The sequence below is a fragment of the Pocillopora damicornis genome, chromosome 7 (assembly GCF_964200805.1).
Source record: "Pocillopora damicornis chromosome 7, jaPocDami1.2, whole genome shotgun sequence".
Lineage (NCBI taxonomy): Eukaryota > Metazoa > Cnidaria > Anthozoa > Scleractinia > Pocilloporidae > Pocillopora > Pocillopora damicornis.
In genome coordinates, this window is record NC_142676.1 from 10,338,017 (window position 1) to 10,357,565 (window position 19,549).

Genomic DNA, 19,549 nt, shown 5'->3' on the forward strand with positions numbered 1-19,549 from the left:
AAGGTACTAATATTTGAAGGTAATTTAGTGTTAACAACAAATTACCTTCTATACTCTCCCACCGACGCAGCACCACAGTTTCTTTAGAAACTTACCCCTTCATTCATTACTAATATTTGAGGCTCTCTTTGGTAAGAAAGGAAACATTTTACAAAAATGAATACAAAAACCACTCGAAACTGAAAATAATCTAAAGTCATCTCTTCCTCGACTGGAATATCGCAAGAAAAAGTTTCATGATGTCATTACGAGGTCTATTTAATTTCATAACCTCCATTTCAACTCCACTTTCGATAAAGGCACAAGCCATTTAGATTACATGGTTTGGGATTTCTGGACATCGGAGAAGTTCTCAGAAACCCATAGCTTTCTACAGTTCTAAGGAAAATTAGCCCGTTTGATGATCAAGAGCCGCAAACACCAGTATTGTACAGTTGTGTGACATGTCCATAAGACACTTGCGTTACTGTGCGTGAAAATGCACTAATACCGGGAAAGCCTGGAAACTATTACATAACACATTGACAATAATTACGAAGAAACGTACATCACCCTAACTTTACAAACAAGGCTGAATGGCTCTTTCTCGAAAATACCAGGTTAAAAGTACGACCCACTATTGATGAAGCTGTAGTTTTCAATATCTTTCGCCACTAAAGTAATCGAGCTCAGCCACGAGACTATCAAATTAAATGATCAGGACATGAAAAAGTCATAGTATGATGGAGAACTGGAAGTACTTTGCCATCTTTATCGTCCTCGTGCTCAGCTTCACACCCTGTTCGGCCTTAAAAAACCCATGTTGGTGGGTGTTAGATGCAGTGAATAAAGAAAATCCTGTAGAGCCACCGCCTGTTGTTATTCCAGGTGGACAGTATTTGTTGAGGATTCGAATTAAGTGCGACAACATGGTGAGAATCTTGATTTTCAATCTATTGGTTAATTCTTGACAAACTTCTCTTGTTTTCTTTTAAACCGCGATGACACCCCTCGAAATGTCATTTTGATAGAATTAAGCTAAGAATATATAAATAATTCTAAGGGAGACTTAATAGATGTATTTTCAATGCCCCGAGGGCGCCATCATCATCAGGTTAGGGTCGCCTCTACAAAACTTCCTGAAAATGGAAGGAAATCGTAATGCATTAACTCCATTCATCATTTTTGACACTCTTTCTGGGAGCAGCTAGAGGTGAAAGAAAAAAGAATTTCTCCATGCAAGTGGACCCTGATATTTTATCGGATTGGAATTTTTTTCCTTATTTTTTTTACTGAATTTTAGCCCCACAATTGATTATTGAAGCAACTAGAGAAATCAACATAGTAATAATCACTTTATTCATTAAACTTTTAATCCCTTCGAGTGACTGGCTTCTAATTTCTCCATACATTACCCCTTTCGAATCAAATGCAAAGCTCAGGAGAATAAAGGAAATAATCTCTGGAAGGAATCACCAAGGAAGAAAATACCAATATCTGAAAACCCTCTGGCCAAAGACAAGTGCTATTTTAGTGCTATTTTTGATTTGCATTAATTTTTTCCTCCATACAGATTGACTCCAAGATGGTGAGGTCATTGATAATGACAGGTGTCAATCCCACTGTTCGCATTGAAACAGAACCATTTGGCCCAAGCCAGCATAAAGCCAGGAGATTTTCATTCTTGATATCATCATTGTTGGTAGAAATGGGAGAACAAGACACTTGTGGATGTTACTTCATCAATAGAACCAAAAACAATGACAGGTGCCTCCAAAACTACATGTAATAATACTACTTATTCATTATTATCTTCATTACTTTTTAAAATAAATCTTCCACCCTGGAATGCAAATTCGAGGGCTGCAGGTACAGCTGTCAATAACTTCTAGAGCAGCTATTAAAGTTACTTTGGAGATATAACCCATAGCAGTGCAACACATGGCCAAGTGCATGGTGACAGCAAGCAAGGCAAGATAAAGTGAGCTCAGCCCTGACAGGTGTTATGGGTTACAGTCCTGGCAGTCTTGGCACAGATAGTGGTAACCTGAATATTTTCAAATTCCACATAAGGCTCTTATGGTTAAGATTAATGCCCAATTCCAAAAGTATGATTTAGGGGCTTGTTTTCACCTGGGAAGTGTGTTTATCATGATACCTCTGGCTGCTCAGAGAAAAAGAGAATTCAGAGAGAATGTGTATTAAGAAACAACCCAATAATGTGTATTTTTTTTCTTTAATTTTTGTACATTTACCCTGTTGATTGATTTTAGAGCTTACTTGCCTGCTAGATCAATTGACAGATTGACTAAATAAGTTTAATTATTGACTTGTGTTGCTGCATTCAGGACATACAAAGGTCTCAAATTGAGATCACTGTCTCTAAAGGATCAAATATCTGTTATTCTGCCTGAAAGGTTGAAAATGCAGTTAATAATGAAGACAAAAAAGAGAATCAAAGTATGAAGTGCTGTAGACTGGCCTATTGTGGCAGTCTGGCAGCACTTATTTACATAAGCCATAAATAACTGCTACATTGCATTCCAGGTTAAGCCAATGCAGTTGTGATGGTGCTCTGCCCAGTTGTTTGTGCTCAAAGGATGTTCAGCTAGTAGAAGCTGGAGTTGAATGCTGCAAAGTTGAAACTAACTGTTCAAGTTTCATAGAACTGTGTAACCCAGCCTGGCTAGTTCCTCTTCACATCCCTGAAATGGTACTAACTATGCGCTGTGAGGTTGTCTACAATGGCATAGGACCATACTTAGAATCTCACAGGTGGGGAGATAGTTTTACTGCTAAATAATTTCTTAATACAATCAACTGCTGTTTTATTACCAACGTGACCAGCTATCTTATTTTTCTATGGAAACAAAAGAAAGAATTTCCATTTTAAAAAAGTTTAATCCCCAAGTGGATTTGGAACACCAATAAGGGCAACTCTTCATTTTTTTGGAACACAAATACAGCTGCTGTGATATCAAGTGAAACACTCTAGCTAAAGACACATCTATGGGCTGGAATTCTTTTTAAATTGGGCTCTTGGTTTTTTTGGTCATTTGTTTACAACTTACTAAATAAATTACTTTAATTTGATTACCTCTCAATGACCCTTGTTTGGTGGCTAAGCTTGAAGGGCCTTTTGCAGGAGCTACTGCCAACTGACTTGAACTAAAACTAATTTTTCTATTTTCATACTCAACTAAAAACAACTTGAATTTATATGAACTGCTGTCCTCTCAGCCACTTCAAAAGGTAAAGGTTTTTTTTATCATATTTAACCTTTTCATAAGTACCTAGCAGTTACTTTCTTTCCTTCCATTTTCTCTCTTCTTTATCAGATAGGGATATTAGGAATATTTTAAATTCTCCAAGAAATTGAAGTTGGCAGTTATCTTATATCTCACACTAGGCTAACTGTACATCTGGATGGATTTCACTACCTTGTTAACAACACAAGACTCCGCAACAGTCTTGGAGAGGAGGCGCAGCTACCATCAATTTCCCAGCAAATGCCAATCAACTGTGTCCCACACCTGAGTCCCATTTGTGTCACTGGATCCATAGAAATGTCCAACCATGTCATCTATACAGCTTCTGAATTTGAAAAGATGACATTTTTAAAGATCAGTGTGAGTGTAAACTTAAAACACTTTAATACTCTTCAATTCACTTACAGTTATAACAGTGCCTGATTTTCATAACAGTGTGAGATGTTTCATCTAGGCAATTTTATGAAAAAAAAAGTTTGTTATAATTGTACAAAGTGTAGTTTGAATTAAAATAAGCTGAGATAATTACATACATTAAGATTCTGATTTACAAATTATTCAAGATTAACCCTTTAACTCCCAGAAGGGATTCACATTCGATTTCTCCCTCCAATATCCGTACATTATCCAGGTAGTAAGAATACTCAGACCATCCAGGTTTAAGTTGTTATCTTGATCTAACACCAAATTCTTGTAGCTATTTTACAGGGAAATGTGTAGTAGATAGAGGGGAGAATTAGCAATCAGATCCTTGGGAGTTAGAGGGTTAATATAAAAGTCACAAGGTATAAACAGAGTAGATGTAACCAAATTTGTTCCGTGAAAAGCATATTAATTAAGAAGAATTCTGCAACAAGATTTTTCCTTTGCACTGCATATTGTGGACTGTAGTAAGGCTTACATGGCAGAAATGAATTTTGCTTCATTGTTGTCAGGAACATATTAACCTTCAGGTTTTCTTTTTGTTTCTGGTTATAGAGGAGATAAGTTCTGAGTCCATTTTATTGTATCTCTCATTAGTTTGGAGACACATTCAATAATAGATGTGTATCAAGACAGTCTGAGAAGCTGCTGAAGATTAAGGGAGCACTGTCACTTCCAGACAGAGTTCTTGTGAATACTGGTGTAAGAATGAATATTTTTTACTTTTTAATATTTTTTTTTATAGTAAAAGTATAGCAACTAATATAATATGACAAGTATATTGCTATAAAAAGGTCATGATCTAAAAACCAGCCATTTCTATGATAAAAGAGCCATATGTACTCTCTCATTTGCAGATGAAAGATGAAATTTATTCATTTTTTAGGTAATTGTACTTAATTAAAATGAAATTTTAGGTCAAAAGAGGGGTAAGGAATAAGATATTACTGATTTTTCATCCAAAGGCTGGTATATTTGAGCTGCAAGCAAATCGCCAAAAAAATCCTGCTGATGTCACATGTAAGTATGTTGTTATTAAGTATTTTAATGTGCAATATTTCTGTATCTTTGAGTATTTTTTTTTCCCTTTTACCTCCACCTCATTAATCTCAGCCTTATTTTGACCTGCATTGACATTTTTGGATAATCCAATGAAATCTGTGCAGTAAAACTTGTGTAGCACTACTGCAGTGCAGTAACCCATCACACTTTCTACTTCCTTACCAGTAGCATTGTAGAGAAAACTGGAGGCCAGACACAAGCAACCTTCAAGTTTCTCCAAATATTTCATTATCTTTTTTACCTGAAATATTACCATATTGTAGAATATTATGATCATGTCCAGGTAGAGTAGTTAAGAGGAAGAGTGATAATAACTATTTTCAGTTACATTGACTGATGCTTTAATCAGTGGGATGATAATTATCATAATTATCAATGAGAACCTCTCCACTAGCTGTCAAAGCTTGTCTCTGTTATGGTCAAATGTCCTTTGTAAGCCTTCCCCTACTGAATGGATCCTACTAATTCACAAGCTGATGTTAATTCATTAGGCTCAAACCACTTACTTTACAATTAGAAACTTGACTGTATGATTACATTTTAGCAGCAGATGGTTTTACGCTTGTTTTGGATGGTTGCATTAGTCAAATGATTGGTCCAGTTCAGTCATCAACCCATACAGTGACAGTATTGGGTTTTGGGGATGAACAGGACAAAGAGAGAGTCTTCATGGCAGTGCTGCAGAAAGGTTACCTCACTACGGCCTTTAACACATCAAAGTTTTATTAATAATTTCTGACTAGCGAACCATTCGTGTCATCTTCGTCTTTTGATGAAAAACGTGTCTATGCTTGTGTAGTTTTTTATTTAATCAGCAATTATTAATTTTTGTGTCTAATTTAGGCAAACCTGCAAACTTTACGGAGCAGATGGATTCAAGTAGTAAAAATGTCTGCCAATTCGTAAATGCTCTTCTTGACAATGCAGGTAAAAAATAACTGTGCTTCACTGCGTTGATGTCTAAATAAGTCGTAGACTTCCTAACTGTAACACTGGATAAGTTGAGGCGGCTGGGTCTAATTTGGGATTTATCTATCCAATTTCCGACGACTCGTCCGATCCGAAATGATTCCGTTCAATTGTGGACGAGTACCATTACATCGGACGGTTCCGTTCGATATTGGACTCATTCGTCCATTCATTCGCAGTTAATCTGTAACTTTTGCGTCTGGTTCTGGGCGTGACGAGTAACTTTATAATCATGTCCGAGGGACGTCTTGAGAATCAAATATCGAGGATTGTTGATTGAAAACTGACTTTCAAAATTGCATCGTAAAGTGACAAGTGAATTTAAGTACTATTTCTCTTTCAGTTTGTTTTGTTAATTTTTTTTTGTTTAGCAAGTTATTCGTGTCAAGTGATTTCAGGCAGCATTAATGCTGTGAAGACGGGATCATTTGTTGTTCTTGTAATGCTTAAGACTGCTTATACAGAAACATTTCATGTCCTGCAGTTTGAAAGTAAGTATTTAAAGGTTAAAATTACGTTTGATACTTGCAATATTGGCGCAGTTTTACGGGGGAACATTCCAGAGGCATCTAGTTGTTCTCTAGCTGAAAACAATTTTAAATGAAAACGAAAGTCCCTGCAGATGAGATGCTCATTCTGATTTTTTGTCAATTTTTTCTCATTATATTCTGGTAATTAGTCTACATTTCTTTATTCATTTCACGGGAGGAAATTTTTTACTGAATTCAAAATAGGCGACGGCCTGTCACCACACTCGTTTTATGAGGAGGTTAGGTTTACTTTACCAGAGAGCTCTGACAGTAAAGAAAGAATCCCTACTTTGGTGATGTCCGAGCACTAGTTACTTCTAAAATTATGCTCTTTAAGCACTACTACCAGATGACTTATTATTCCAATGATCAAACTCTAACTTCGTCAAACATCTACCCTCGTAATTTATCTACACAGTGCATTGTGTATCTACAGTCTCTTCAACTCTGCCTCACTTTTCAAATAAGTCGCAGAACCAGGCGTTTGAAATCATGATAATCATCTCTTATGATAACCTTTGCTTTTACAATCGTTTTCCTGTTTGTTTTGTGTGCCAGGTTTGTTTATCTCGTTATGGTTTTTTTTTTTTTTTTTGGCACATTTGTTTTTTCGTTTGCGTTGTGATACAGCAGATTCCATGGAATGGAAAGCACTTTTTCACTTCCCTACATCGCTTGAGTCTCTTGCGGAAACGGGTGAGTTCATCAAGTTTGTACGAAATGAACTGGCGTAACAGCTCTGTGCTTTCGTTTAGGGGGAGAGGGGTTGGGGAGGGAGTACCAATGGGCCAATTTTCAATTTAGTGATGAAAATAATCCGGGATTGCATTCGCTCTGTGACTGGTCCAGAAAACGCGCACCATTCTCTCAACCAATCGGATGCAAACCTAAAACCGATCACGACTTGATTTTTCGTGTGTTCCCGCACTCGAGGCATAACGGTTGGGTTATTGTTGTTTTTCAATGTTTATTTTGGCTTCTATAGAACTGAAAGCTGTCATGAATCGACAACAGTAAGCTTCACAGTATTTAAGTGTGTCAGTATACATCAGTACTCTGTGCTGAATGAAGTTAGATCATTTTTATGAAGCCAACTTTGTTTCTTTCCAGAAAGTGAAAATTGGCAGAGAATCGAACCCAATTTAACCACTGAAGGTTCTGAGGCTGCCTCCCTGTCACTTACAGGCATATCGTTCACTGCAATCGCATGTGACAGATTATTTATTTGGGGAAATGCTCTATTTTTCAGGTATCTTTGATATTACTTTTAGTCCGCGATTACTGATTAATCTATAACCATCAAACTTCCTGGGATGAAGAAGGAGAGAGCTGTGGCCAATAATGAAAACAATAGCAAAACGTCGGTGTAATATGTTATTATTATCATTATCATTATCACCATATAAATCACAACCACCATCATTGCTATAACCACTAGTACTGTAATTTCTTTTGACTTTTATACTCTTGTTATTAATATCATTGAATGTGTTGGTGTTTTTGTTCTTTTTCTATATTTAAATTATTTAGTCAACTGCGACCTAGACTTAACTCTTTAAAAGGTTAGGCACCAGAGGAAACCGTGATTCTCTGTGGTCAAAGATTTGAAAGCGTGTTTCAAATATTTTCCAGTCCAGACAGCGGGATTACAGTTCATTGGCTGATATCCTTTTCTGGCAATTCCACCATAACTGTGTTCACGACATCTCTTTTCGATGGAACTTTTGCATTCCTTACAGACAACCAGGAGGTGAGAATCGATCAGCATAGTCTCATCTCATGTTCTGATTTATCGAGCCGGGGTTACTTCCGAAAAAGGCGAAAGGATTCTTTTAAGTTCCAGTCATCTGCTTTAAAAAACTGTTCATCCTCCCATCAACCTTTTAAATCATAAGAGTGACCAACGTCTAAATTCTCCTGAAAGTGCCACTGGTGAATCAATCCCTGAGGTGATTCCTCAGTATTGTACTGTGCATCCAGCTACTTCAAAATATGGCGTGAACCAATTAAATGACGCGCATGTTTAGTTTCAGAACAGGAATTAATGGGGAGAATTTGGTTTATCATATCACTTAAACAAGCACGGTGATCCATCTTTTAAAATTTATGTCTCGAAGAAGTCATCTGCAGGAAACATTTAAGTTAGTTCAAAAAAAATTTTCCATAACTTTTTTTTTTCTGACGTAGCACGTCAAGGTCATGCTAATAAAAGGAATGATTGCCAATCTAAGAAGCTTTCAGAGTTAAACTAAATATCTTCATTCACTTGGATGTTTATTTGTACCCAATTCATTGACCAGCTCCCAGTTGGCTTGTTAGCTCAATTGGTAGAGCGCTGCACCGGTATCGCAGAGGTCATGAGTTCAAATCCCGTACGGGCCTGAATTTTTTTCAGGTCCTATTTACAACTACTAGTTTCAGTAGTGTTCTTAGCTGCGAGGATCTTCTAATTTCATCAGAGTTAAACTAGTTTGCCTGGTCAGTTACAAAGGCAATTTAAAGCAAAGATATGGTAGATATGGAGAATATGAATTCTGATGTTGGGATGAAAGGGCTAACAGCGATACGGCAAGTGTTTATCTTTTTGTCATTTGCTTCTGGGCGTCTGTACATTAGAATTGTTGAGATGGGTCACATGTACACAAGTAGTTAAACTTTCCTTCTGATTCGTTACAATCATAGCTGTGGGTTGGTCAGATTGGCTCGCCAATTGTCCAGCGGCTTCACAGCAGCGTAGGAACCAAGGGGCTAACTCCAGATTTCCACGGCCAAAATAATTCATTTGTTGTATCGATATTCTTTGACTCGTCTGGGAGGTTACAGCAGGTCAGTGCTCAGCGCATAAGGGTCACGTTTGACAAGTTAGTATGTGAGTGAATTTATGTACAGTTGTATAGGTTTAATGGGTGGTAAAAAAAGATCCAATGAGTGCGTGAGATTTCTGTAAAAAATAAGAAAGATATCAGTGATATTAACTTAATTCCCAATAGCTCTCTGGTGTTTTACTATTTTGAAGGTGACTCAGCCTCTAAAATTGACAGCAAATGATTTATCATGTTGAATGAAGTTTTACTTTTAATACTAGAAAGAGCTCATGATAATCAAATCCGCAGAAGGTCTGCAAGGACTAGAAAATAGTGAAGTTCTCCAGACTTTACTTTATATCTTTAGCGGAAAAGCACAAGGATATTAACCTTGTGTAGCTAGCCTTTTGTTATTTACCTTGATACTAAAAGACACAAGTAAACAAATTTTGAGTTTGATTGTCGAACAGAGAACGATGTTTAGTACTGATTTGATTTGACAGATTGTTGCTGATAAAGGCAGTGATGGACATGAAACAATGTGTATCTTTCTGAAGGAGATCCTACTTGGCCAAACCATATCTAGGCAGTTATACTCTCAAACACGAGAGGAAAATATTCAAAAATATAAAAAATCCAAGACCTATTCAGCATTCTGCCTCAAAAAAGCATACGTCGATCTGAAGCAGCTCAACAGTGTTGTACGCACATGTCCTTTCTCGCGCATCACATTTGAAGCCAAACACGACGTGCTTTATACAAGGAAATGTTTTTACAATTTTGAGCCGGCTGTCTACAACGCCAGCGAAGTAATTCAGAACAATACCATACTTCGTGAATTTTTCTCTGAAGTAGAAAAGGCTGTGAATTCAGACTGCACTGGTATTAGTCAAGAAGAGGCACTGGATATCAAGGACGTTTTACCAGATTTGATTCATCTTGGACGATCGGAGTGGTACTCGTTTGTGTTTTATCTTTACTTGGAGAATGAATTTCAAGTAGGTGAGCTGTGATCTAGGCAAAATAAGGAAGTGAAGGGAAACAAACGTCAGCTGAGATATGCCAGTCTTAAATGGACGGGAAAGGACGTATTCCCAGTTGTGTACCACATGAATATCTTCCTCTTTCGAAGTTGTTTCTTCTTCCCGCTTTCTGCCTTTTTGCTGCCCTCACTCAGTTCTTGACATCGAGATTAGGCCTCATACGAACGAAAATACTCTTGTTCGAGAGATATCTGTAGATAACCGTAGTGAGACTGATCTAGCCTCTCTCGCTCTGTGTTCACTCGTTTTCTCTCTCTCTCTCTTTGCTTTTTCAATTCAAATTTTCTAGTGCCAAATCAATTTTAGAGTGATTTCATTAAGCGGCTAAAAATAAGATTTCCAGTGGGTGCTAAATAGTCCAAACTAAAAGGAAAAAAATAGAAAACAGAATGAACAGAAATTTCCCGGATTGGCGATTTCTTCTGCTGAGTAGGTTTGATCTAGCCGGTATTGAAAATTTTCAAGGAAGGAAACTTAATGTTTGGTAGTTTAACATTTCTTGGTAGTAGCAGTAGTTAAGAAAAGGAGTGGTTTAGCTCTAGAATGTTAAACTTAGTCTCAGTCTCAGAATGTTATCGCAACTTAAACGACTCACCAAAATCAAAATATCTTTGTTACACAGACACTAGTTCACATTCTTGGAGTCTCGATCATCTCCACGCCTCGTTACACCTCTCAGACGCTACCATTTTAAATGTGACTTCTCGAAGATCAGAACTCATCCCTCAAAAAGCCGTTAGATATGAGGTAAGAGTCGAATAGATAGATGACCATGTGCTGAAGTATTGTCACAGTCGCGAATAGACTAGTTGAAGTCGATCTCGGATTAAACATGAATTTTGCTTCACAATGACGACAGAGTTGGATCATTTTATGGTTGGTGCTTATTTCATGCAAATGTTGAATTATTGATATTATAATCGTAAACATAATTATAACTCCCTTACCATTATTAATGAAATTATCATTATCGTTTTCATTATCATCATTTTTACCATGCATAGCCTGTGGCTCGAGTTTGGGAAGTTTATACTGACTTTGTATCCTTGCGTCGTAAGGGAAATGAAACAATAAAACGTTTTAAGACAAGTTGATGACCAAACGTACTTTTCCTAGCCACACGACAATATTCTGTTAACTAAACGCAACAAGATCGCACACTAAGTTTACCGCGTCTACAAACCAAGGCAATTTTTTTCTAGCGTTTGAGTGGAATTTCTCTTATAAGAGCATGTTTTCATAGAGCAAGACCCAAAGTCAGTATTGTAGGGTACGTGCAAATGATATGATTAAATTTGGTAAATACATTCAGAAAGATGATGACATAATTTTGATTTCAACCGTAGAATAGAAGAGAGTATGGTATGAAGAAGACTTCTCAAGAAGGATTCGAGCCGCAGGCATTTGGATTTTGTAGTCCCACAAACTACCAAAAGTAAATACTTACCACTACTAAATTTATTTTACTACTTATCCAAATCATGTAGGTGACAGTGCAGGATTCAGGGTTTAAACTTCCACAATTCCGCCCAGGCGAGAGACTCACTCCAGCATCTTTACATATTCAGGTAAATAAAAACCATTTAGCACGGAGCTAAGAGCACTTGTGAAAAACGCGTTGGTCTAGTGATTAGCGCGCTAGACTCCGGATAGGAAGTTCTGGTTGGTGTTTAGGTTCTTGGGCAGGAAATTTTATTTTCCCAGCGCGTCTTTCTACTCAGGAGTACAGGAATAAATGCTTACTGGTAACGTGGCAGTGAGAAGTTGTATTACTCTCAGTGCAGTCACCGTGGAAGCTGGAATCGATTTTAAAAATGCGTTGGCCAAGCGATTAACCTGCTAGATAGGAAGTTGTGGGTTGCGTTTTGGTTCTTGGGCATGATATTTTCACTATGGTTTTTTGCACCCAAGAGTACAGGAAGTTGTAATACTCCCAGTGGAGTCAATGTGGAAACTGGCGCAAATTATAAGCGGTAATCGCGCGCATTAGTGTGACTCAACATACAGACCATTCATTAAATAAGAACTGGATAATAAGTTTCCTGTGTGATCGCCGACAGAGAGTAGTGGTTGATGGAGTGGTTACCAGTTTTCTCAACGTCAACAGAGGGATTCCCCAGGGAACTGTGCTTGGACCCTTATTGTTCTCTATCATGGTGAATGATATTAAACCAGTCAGCCCCCAAACCCTACTGATCAAATATGCTGATGATATCACAGAAAGTGTGCCTGTCACAACTGGCTCTAATCTTACAGATTCATCACATTATGAAGTAGAAAATATCAAACGTTGGGCGGATAAAAACCTGATGACACTAAACATGAAGAAGACCTTTGAGATGGTTGTTAAAGGTAAAACCACAATGCCCCTTCCAGAGCCCGTGGACGGAATAACTAGAAAGAGCGAACTAAAGCTGCTAGGAGTTACTGTAAACGAAGATCCATGTAACTGGGACGTTCAATTTGAAAACATGCTTAGCAAAGCAAATTCTAGACTGTACATCCTCAGAGTCTGCAAATACTACGGCTTCTCACTACAAGAACTTACACTGCTGTTTGACAGTCTAATCATGTCACTTTTCACTTACGCAATTGAGGTGTGGGCTTCTGCCCACTACAGTAAATATCTCTCTCATATTGACAAGTTTTGTAAGAGAGCTTTACGTTATGGCTACACTAGCAAATACACTCCCATAATGGATGTAATTAGAATGAAAGACAGGCTTCTTTGGAACGAGATAACCTCTGACAGCGCAAATCCATTACATGAACTTTTACCAGCTCAGAGAGCTAAGAGCCTCAGGAAAAGAGAACATAATTACATCCTGCCTCCAGTCAGAACCGAACGCTTTAAACGTTGCTTTTTCGATAGATGTCTTTTCGAATTTGTGTAGTTACTTAGTCTTGTATATACATAATAGATAGATATATGTAGGAAATTGTAAGTCCAGACGTTTTGTTTCTGGACGTGTTTCTTTTTAATAATAAAGATCTTTATTATTATTATTATTAAATCTTTATCTTGGTCATCTGGTGACAGAATATTTCATTAAAAAGCTTGTTTTTTTTGTGGACGTTTCGAAGCGCACTCCGTACGCAAACAGAACTGCGAGCCAAACAGACCATAAAATGAAGTTGATTTCTCTATTTTCAGAATTCCATTGCCTCTCTAAGTTTGTCATTGTCTTTTTCAGATCTGGAATTCTGGTCTGTCTTGTAGCACCAGTTCTGGTAGAAGGGGATCCATTCAGGTAATGACCATAAAATTTCCTGACAAGAAATAGGATAATGTGAAATAGTCAGGCGAGATCGGCGCAAAAGGAATTCCTAGAGATGCCTGTCTCACAATGGCCTTCATTTTCGGTCCCCACTCCAAATAACAAATCATAATGCGTGGCCACCGTCAAGAGTGAAAAAGCTGACGTTTCGAGCGTTAGCCCTTCGTCAAAGCGATTGGAGGAATTGTTGGTTGTGTGTGGGTTTATATGCCGAAATTGAAGCGACGCTATTGGTGGGAATATGGTGAAGAGAAAACAAGAATAAATTAGTTGAATAAAAAGCGGAAAGATATTACCAGTCTCGGAGACTAGTACTATCTTTTCGCAACCTCCGCAAATTTCATGCCAACGTAACAAAAACGTAGGCGACATTTTGGTCAGAAGTTCATTTTAAACAATAACCAACCAGGAACTTTCAAATACGCTCGCTCACGATGTAAATCTTGTCCTTTCATTCATAACGATGATAAAATTTTGGGACCCAAGAGATTCATTAAGATCACTGATCACTTCAAGTGCACCTTCGCCAGCGTCATCTTCTGCATAACTTGCATTGGTTGCAAAAAGTTATACATTGGTGAAACGGGAAGAAGAACACCTTCGCGACGTAGAAAGAAATGACAAGGACGCATCCAAACCAGTCGCTAGACACTTAAATCTCCCTAATCGTTCTAAGAAGCATATGGCAGGTTGCGGCCTTTTCCCACATCTAGGCAGTCCGGAAAGTGCAAAACTCAAGAACAAAAATCTACCTTTCAAATCGGCACTCTTAGTCCCCACGGTATCAACGAGCGCTTTTCATTCAACAAAGTTATTCTTGTTTTCTCAACAACAACCCAAAATTCCTCCAATCGCTCTGTCGAAGGGCCAACGCTCGAAACGTCAGTCTTTTAATTCTTTACGGTGGCCAATTTACGCTATCAACTAAGTTAATTATTCAAAATTATCCCGCTATACGAGGCGTTGATGCAGGCTGTGCCTAAAACAGCATCCTTGCCTATTGAATTAAGATGGGCACAACGGTACCTCCTCAGCTCCAGACTAACATTCATCTAGCATCTTACCTCTCTCTTAAAACTTGCTTACACTGATCTCTTGTTAAGGGCTCCTATGTGATGACTGTGCTCCTCGGGTGTCCCGCGGGTCGGAAGATTTACTTTGATCCTGAGGCCTCAAAAAACTCTTCGAGTAAAAAGCACTATTGTTCTACCGTTCACGGGGTTCCATGCTTTTATTTTTACCGAGGTAAGGTTACAAATGTTGGCATTCAATTTTAGCAAACTTTGTATTTTCGTAATTTTTCCATCTCGCTTTGAGTTGTTTGATGCTCAGGGCCCAGTTCTTCGAAGGCCGATTAGCGCTAACCCACTGTTAAATTTTAATCTAGGTTTCTATATTTCTCTGTTCAAAAGCTGTTTGAGGACAATTTTCTTCATTTATTTTTAGAGCATTCAATCAACAAATTGAAGACAAAAAGATTTAAGCTGAATTTTTTCTTTCAAGCTTTTAGATCTTAAAGAAAATTTTAAACTAACCCTGGGTTATCTTAACCCAGCTTTGAACAACCCGGCTCTGAGTTCTAAACGCACCTGAGACACAAGTTATATTATATAATATCATTCATGCAGTTGATTTAATAGACCATAAAAATTGAAGGGTAAGTATTTTTATCGAAACTGAAATTAATTCCAATGATGAAATGACCTTTGCAGTAATTTCTGAAAATTTGAATCGCCTTTAGAAACCTGAAATAGAAACTCATTCTTGGCTAGCGCGAACCACATTTTCCTAATTCAATGCAAAGGTCATTCAATCGTTGATTTAATTGTATCGCTCCATTCCCAAACATGTGATTCATTTCCAATTAAGATACATTACTTTGTCTAAGACAACATCATATAGATTACAAGGATTTCTGGTGCTTGCTTGCATTTCTTATTTAATATTATCAGAAGAGACTAATGAATGCTTTCTCAATGGCAGATTTTTCACCCGTGTTTAGAGTATTAGACTTAGCCACAGGTCAGGTTAACCAGTTCTATGGAAAATATTATCTAAAAATTGTGGGAGGAGGACCAACCTATCAGTCAATAACAGATTACTCACAAGAGGAACAGACTATGTATAACTACCAAACAACAAGGTATCTGCGGTCATTTTCTCGCAATCAAAAATTCAAATATTTATCAAGGGGCTTCCTAGTAGGTGGCGAGTGTCATTAATTGTAAAGAGCAGTGTTAGACTAAGTGTGGTGAATCAAAAACCAACATTGTAACAGCAAATCATAATAAAGAACGATACCACCTGCAATGGGGGGCGTGAGTGGTGCAGTCGGGACAGCTCTCATCCCCCACCGCTGTGGAAAACACGCGTGAAAAACACTAATGGCCGAGTTCTGATTGGGTTTAGTCTTGTAACAGGATAGCTCGAGATCACGTAACCTACCTCATGATTTAGTTAAGCAAGACCAACAGAGTCTCGGATTATTTTGGACGTACCACTGGAAATTTCTCTCTATTTATACCGGTTACTTTATTGTCTGTCTTCGTGCATTGTAGATGTAAGTTGCTCCAATATTGCAAGACTTCTTGATCGCATGTCTTTTGTAGCTCCATGGCATCTTTGATCTGGGCATCTAAATTAAAGACGCTGGGAGATATTCCCGTTTTTGATAGCAAGACAAATGGTATAAGGTTAGTGAACTGAGTTATGATAAACGTGCGATAATCTTCCATCGGTATGTCCAGGTTACCAAAGCAGTAACAGTGCTAGTTTTGAGAACCTTGAAATAGACTTCGAAATTATATTGAAATCGACATCGACTTTGACATTGGCTTTGACTTTGACATCGACCATGGCATCGCTATCATCAGTAACATGGACAGTGATAAGAAACCAGCCTTAACCTAAAAAATGAATAGTCCTTTACATAGACACTGACACAGATACGAACGAGAATACTTAAACTGACTTACTGACTGCGTGAATCTGTCTTCTTACGATCTTTACAGCTGGTTGTGTGGTACACAGAGCCCTTGTGCTGATATTGGCCCAACCTTTCCCGGGAATGCCGAGTATTATTTCAAGCTGGAATTTTCAAACAGGTAAGCTGCATCAAAGTCTGGTATTTCGCCGCTTTTCCTTTTTGTTTCATTAGACGCCTCGGTTTGTTTTAAATCAAGGATGCGTCTAATTTTTCTTGTCTCTAATTTTTAGGATCGTAGATGCTGATTCATCAAACTGTGACTATACTATTCGATTCCTGATCCGAGTTCACGGCTTACCCCCGGGCTCACTCAACCCATCATCCCTTATTGTGCTGGTAAGAAGTTCAAAGCATGCGTTTCCCAGCTGCCCCATCTCCTCCCCCTCCTCTTTCCTCTCCCCTTAGTAAGAAACTTGCAAATTATAGTTGTTGGGCTACTTAGAGTTGCATACCAAAGTTTCCTCATATTTTAAATCCTTTAGCAGTTTACGTTTTCCATGTTTAGTACAACTAAATCAGGTCTTCAACCAAAGAAAAGCATACTATATACGTTATATATTGAAACTGGGCGATATTACAGAAAAGAGAATAAATTAATGATCTTTCGCATTTTAATTCGCTGTGAGTTTTAGATAAAGGCCTCACTCTCCTATAATCCCCTTGTCTACAGGCTAAGGAATTCCTCAACCCGGGGACCTAGCGTGTTAACGATAAAACTTGACTGTTTTTCTGTGGTGTTTGTTTTTATTGGACATGGACAGTTAGTTACATGTGACTCCTTTTTCCTTTTTTGCAGTCTTTTATTGCAATCCTGACCGTTCTCATTTTAACCTTCTTTCTGCTGAAAAGACAGGACTCCAAGGTCTGGAGGCATATAAAGAGTGGGTTGTCTGTGGTACGTCACGTGCCCGGCCTCTGTAGGGCCGGGATCTGTGGCAAAGTCATTAGTATGCGCAGGAACAAGATAGACCATTTGGAAGATCAAGATCAAGTTCAACTTCAAGTCATTAATCGAGGTAATGTGCTTATCCAAGATGAGGGCCATGCCAATCTCTTTGGTTTGATTGTTTTTCTTATTTCTGTTTTATTTGTTCGTTTGTTTTGGTCTTGTTTTTATTTTGTTTGTCTTGTTTTTTCTGTCTGTGCTTGTTGGTTTGTTTGTTTTAGCGAGTTAGCTTGCAAAAACTGTGATCCCTAAGTAACCCATCGGAACAGTCACTTTCCGTGCTTATGATAAACTGAAGCCCGTTCATTCTGTAGTTAAAGGACACTTTGACTTTATTCCAATATGTTAACAGCCCTTTTTTTTTGTATCTTCGGCAATGAAAACAGATTCTGAATACACCACTGAAGCTCCCATCGAAGTAAGCGGAAACAGACCTCAACAACTCCACACTACGAACGTTTAAGAATCGATTATCCCTCTTTAGGGTTGAGGAGTATTATAAGCCACTATAAAGCTGCTATTTTGCCATATATCTAGCACTTTCCAATTTTATGGTATTTGTTGGAGCTTTTATCCAGTTGTAAATAAGTTCTTTCTTTTAAAAATTATCTTGATCAAAAGACGTTTTTCTTGCAAATTCGATTTGGCTATCTCTTTAAATCGAACAAAACTTATGAATAAGGGATTTGTGGAATGTTCTCTTAAGATAAAACAGAACAGTTGTAGGAACACACTCCAAAGGTCTGCAAAACGATAGTTTCACTAAACTGAACCATTTTTATTTTTTAACATTCAACAGTCAGCACCTTGAAAGCGAAACTTCAGATTAAAACTTGCCAGTTTTTCCTTTTTGATATTGATCCATGGCAAGTTTAAGTACTAGTAAAAATTAATCAACATTGTTAGATTTTCGCTCGTTTTTATCGATACTAATCATTTATTGGTCGTGGATTGATGCTAGAGGTTCTTGACAATTTTCTTTGACATACCTTTGCTCTTAGTGATGATCCCTGACTGAATTCTGCGCATAATTTTGATAAACAATATCTGCGGGATTTCAGGTAGTATTCCCAGCAAGATACGAGCAGGATTGCTACTGCTTTTTGTTATCAAAGCCATCCTCTTCGTTAGGTAGTTTTTTTTTTATAAACTCTTTGACAGGGACGAACAACGAGTGTGGCAATGATCTTAAGAGGTGTCCGCTGTATACTGATCTGTTTAATGCGGACAATAGAGCAATGCATACATTCATAAGAGAGTTGTTTGAGAGGAATCCGCTACCTTACTGAGCCTGCATTCTCCAACATGGCGTCTAAAGGGAGAGCCGTGGCACATAAACTTCACGCTGTAACTCAGGTCAGAAGCTGCATTGGCCGACCATGGTGGGAAAAAAGAACCATCAAGGCGCTTGGACTAGGAAAGTTACATCAAACTGTGATTCAAAAGAATACAACCACGATCAATGGGACATTACGATCTGTCAAACATCTACTCGATATAAAGCCGATAACGATTGTGAGCGAAGAATTGCCCAAGGAACAGAGAAATGGCGACGACGGACTATTTCTAAGACAAAACGGGCAGTTTCATCTCAGAAAGTTTCAAAAATTCCTCGAGGATAACCCAAACATGGAGGAGTTTATCAGGAAGAGAAAGAAACAGCAAATTTGGCAAAGGAGGAGACCATGAATTGGAAGCGTGTGCTTTGCAAGTGCAACTGATTACTTATGCCGTGCATATTGCTGCATCGTTGCTAATACATGCTGTAATGTCTTCACTTATTTTCTTGGGATTTTCATTTTTTTTTTAAGTGGATGATGTCGATGGACTGAGGCTTTTTTTTTTTATTAAGACTCCCATTTAAATGTACGTCGTTGTTGTGGTTCGATGTTTACTCGGTTAATTGTTCCATTAAGTTTCAACTTAAGCTTCCATTGCTTTAGATTACGATATTGAACAGCAAAGAAAGAAGTGTGAAAAAAAAAAAGCATTTTTTTTATTAAGTGTATTCACTCAAGATTTGGACCACCTTATATACTTAGTAGCACATTTAAGACCTACATGTGATCCACTAATTATTATTAATGGAAACTGTATTTGTTTTGAATGTGTGGAATGAAAGTTTTTATGATAATGTCTTTTCAACTGAACTTTCATTGTTAACAAATAATGAGCCCTTAATACAACTATCATTGAGAGGCATGTGGTAGACTAGTTTTTTTTTAAGACCCGAGTGCCCTGAAGTCATGATTAGTTGTCT

At 37.8% G+C, this 19,549-nt stretch overlaps 2 protein-coding genes across 2 annotated transcripts; both read left to right on the plus strand.

The window, feature by feature from the left end:
* Positions 1–113: 113 nt before the first annotated feature.
* On the plus strand, positions 114–19,489 carry LOC113679802 (cation channel sperm-associated auxiliary subunit gamma). The gene is made up of 24 exons (XM_089213134.1): positions 114–911; positions 1,553–1,746; positions 2,527–2,754; positions 3,389–3,608; positions 4,269–4,373; positions 4,637–4,691; positions 5,278–5,421; positions 5,577–5,660; positions 6,074–6,193; positions 6,863–6,928; positions 7,343–7,481; positions 7,865–7,982; positions 8,915–9,058; positions 9,540–10,038; positions 10,702–10,826; positions 11,567–11,647; positions 13,274–13,330; positions 14,461–14,602; positions 15,341–15,500; positions 15,967–16,050; positions 16,369–16,461; positions 16,574–16,679; positions 17,140–17,359; positions 17,676–19,489. The coding sequence occupies exons 1-24, from the start codon at positions 720–722 to the stop codon at positions 17,750–17,752; spliced, it is 3,453 nt and encodes a 1,150-aa protein (XP_089069260.1). The 5' UTR covers positions 114–719; the 3' UTR covers positions 17,753–19,489.
* LOC149042496 (large ribosomal subunit protein uL30m-like) lies at positions 18,559–19,489 on the plus strand. Its single transcript, XM_089213126.1, has one exon. It carries the CDS (start codon positions 18,595–18,597, stop codon positions 18,976–18,978), a length of 384 nt encoding a protein of 127 aa, XP_089069252.1. The 5' UTR covers positions 18,559–18,594; the 3' UTR covers positions 18,979–19,489.
* Positions 19,490–19,549: the final 60 nt, after the last annotated feature.

Bases quoted from the DNA above. Each gene is read 5' to 3' on its own strand.
- LOC113679802 (XM_089213134.1), top strand. From the start codon at position 720: ATGATGGAGAACTGGAAGTACTTTGCCATCTTTATCGTCCTCGTGCTC. The intron at 5,422-5,576 runs GTTACCTCACTA...TGTCTAATTTAG, and splicing joins CATGGCAGTGCTGCAGAAAG to GCAAACCTGCAAACTTTACG. The intron at 14,603-15,340 runs GTAAGGTTACAA...TCTCAATGGCAG, and splicing joins ATGCTTTTATTTTTACCGAG to ATTTTTCACCCGTGTTTAGA.
- LOC149042496 (XM_089213126.1), top strand. From the start codon at position 18,595: ATGGCGTCTAAAGGGAGAGCCGTGGCACATAAACTTCACGCTGTAACT.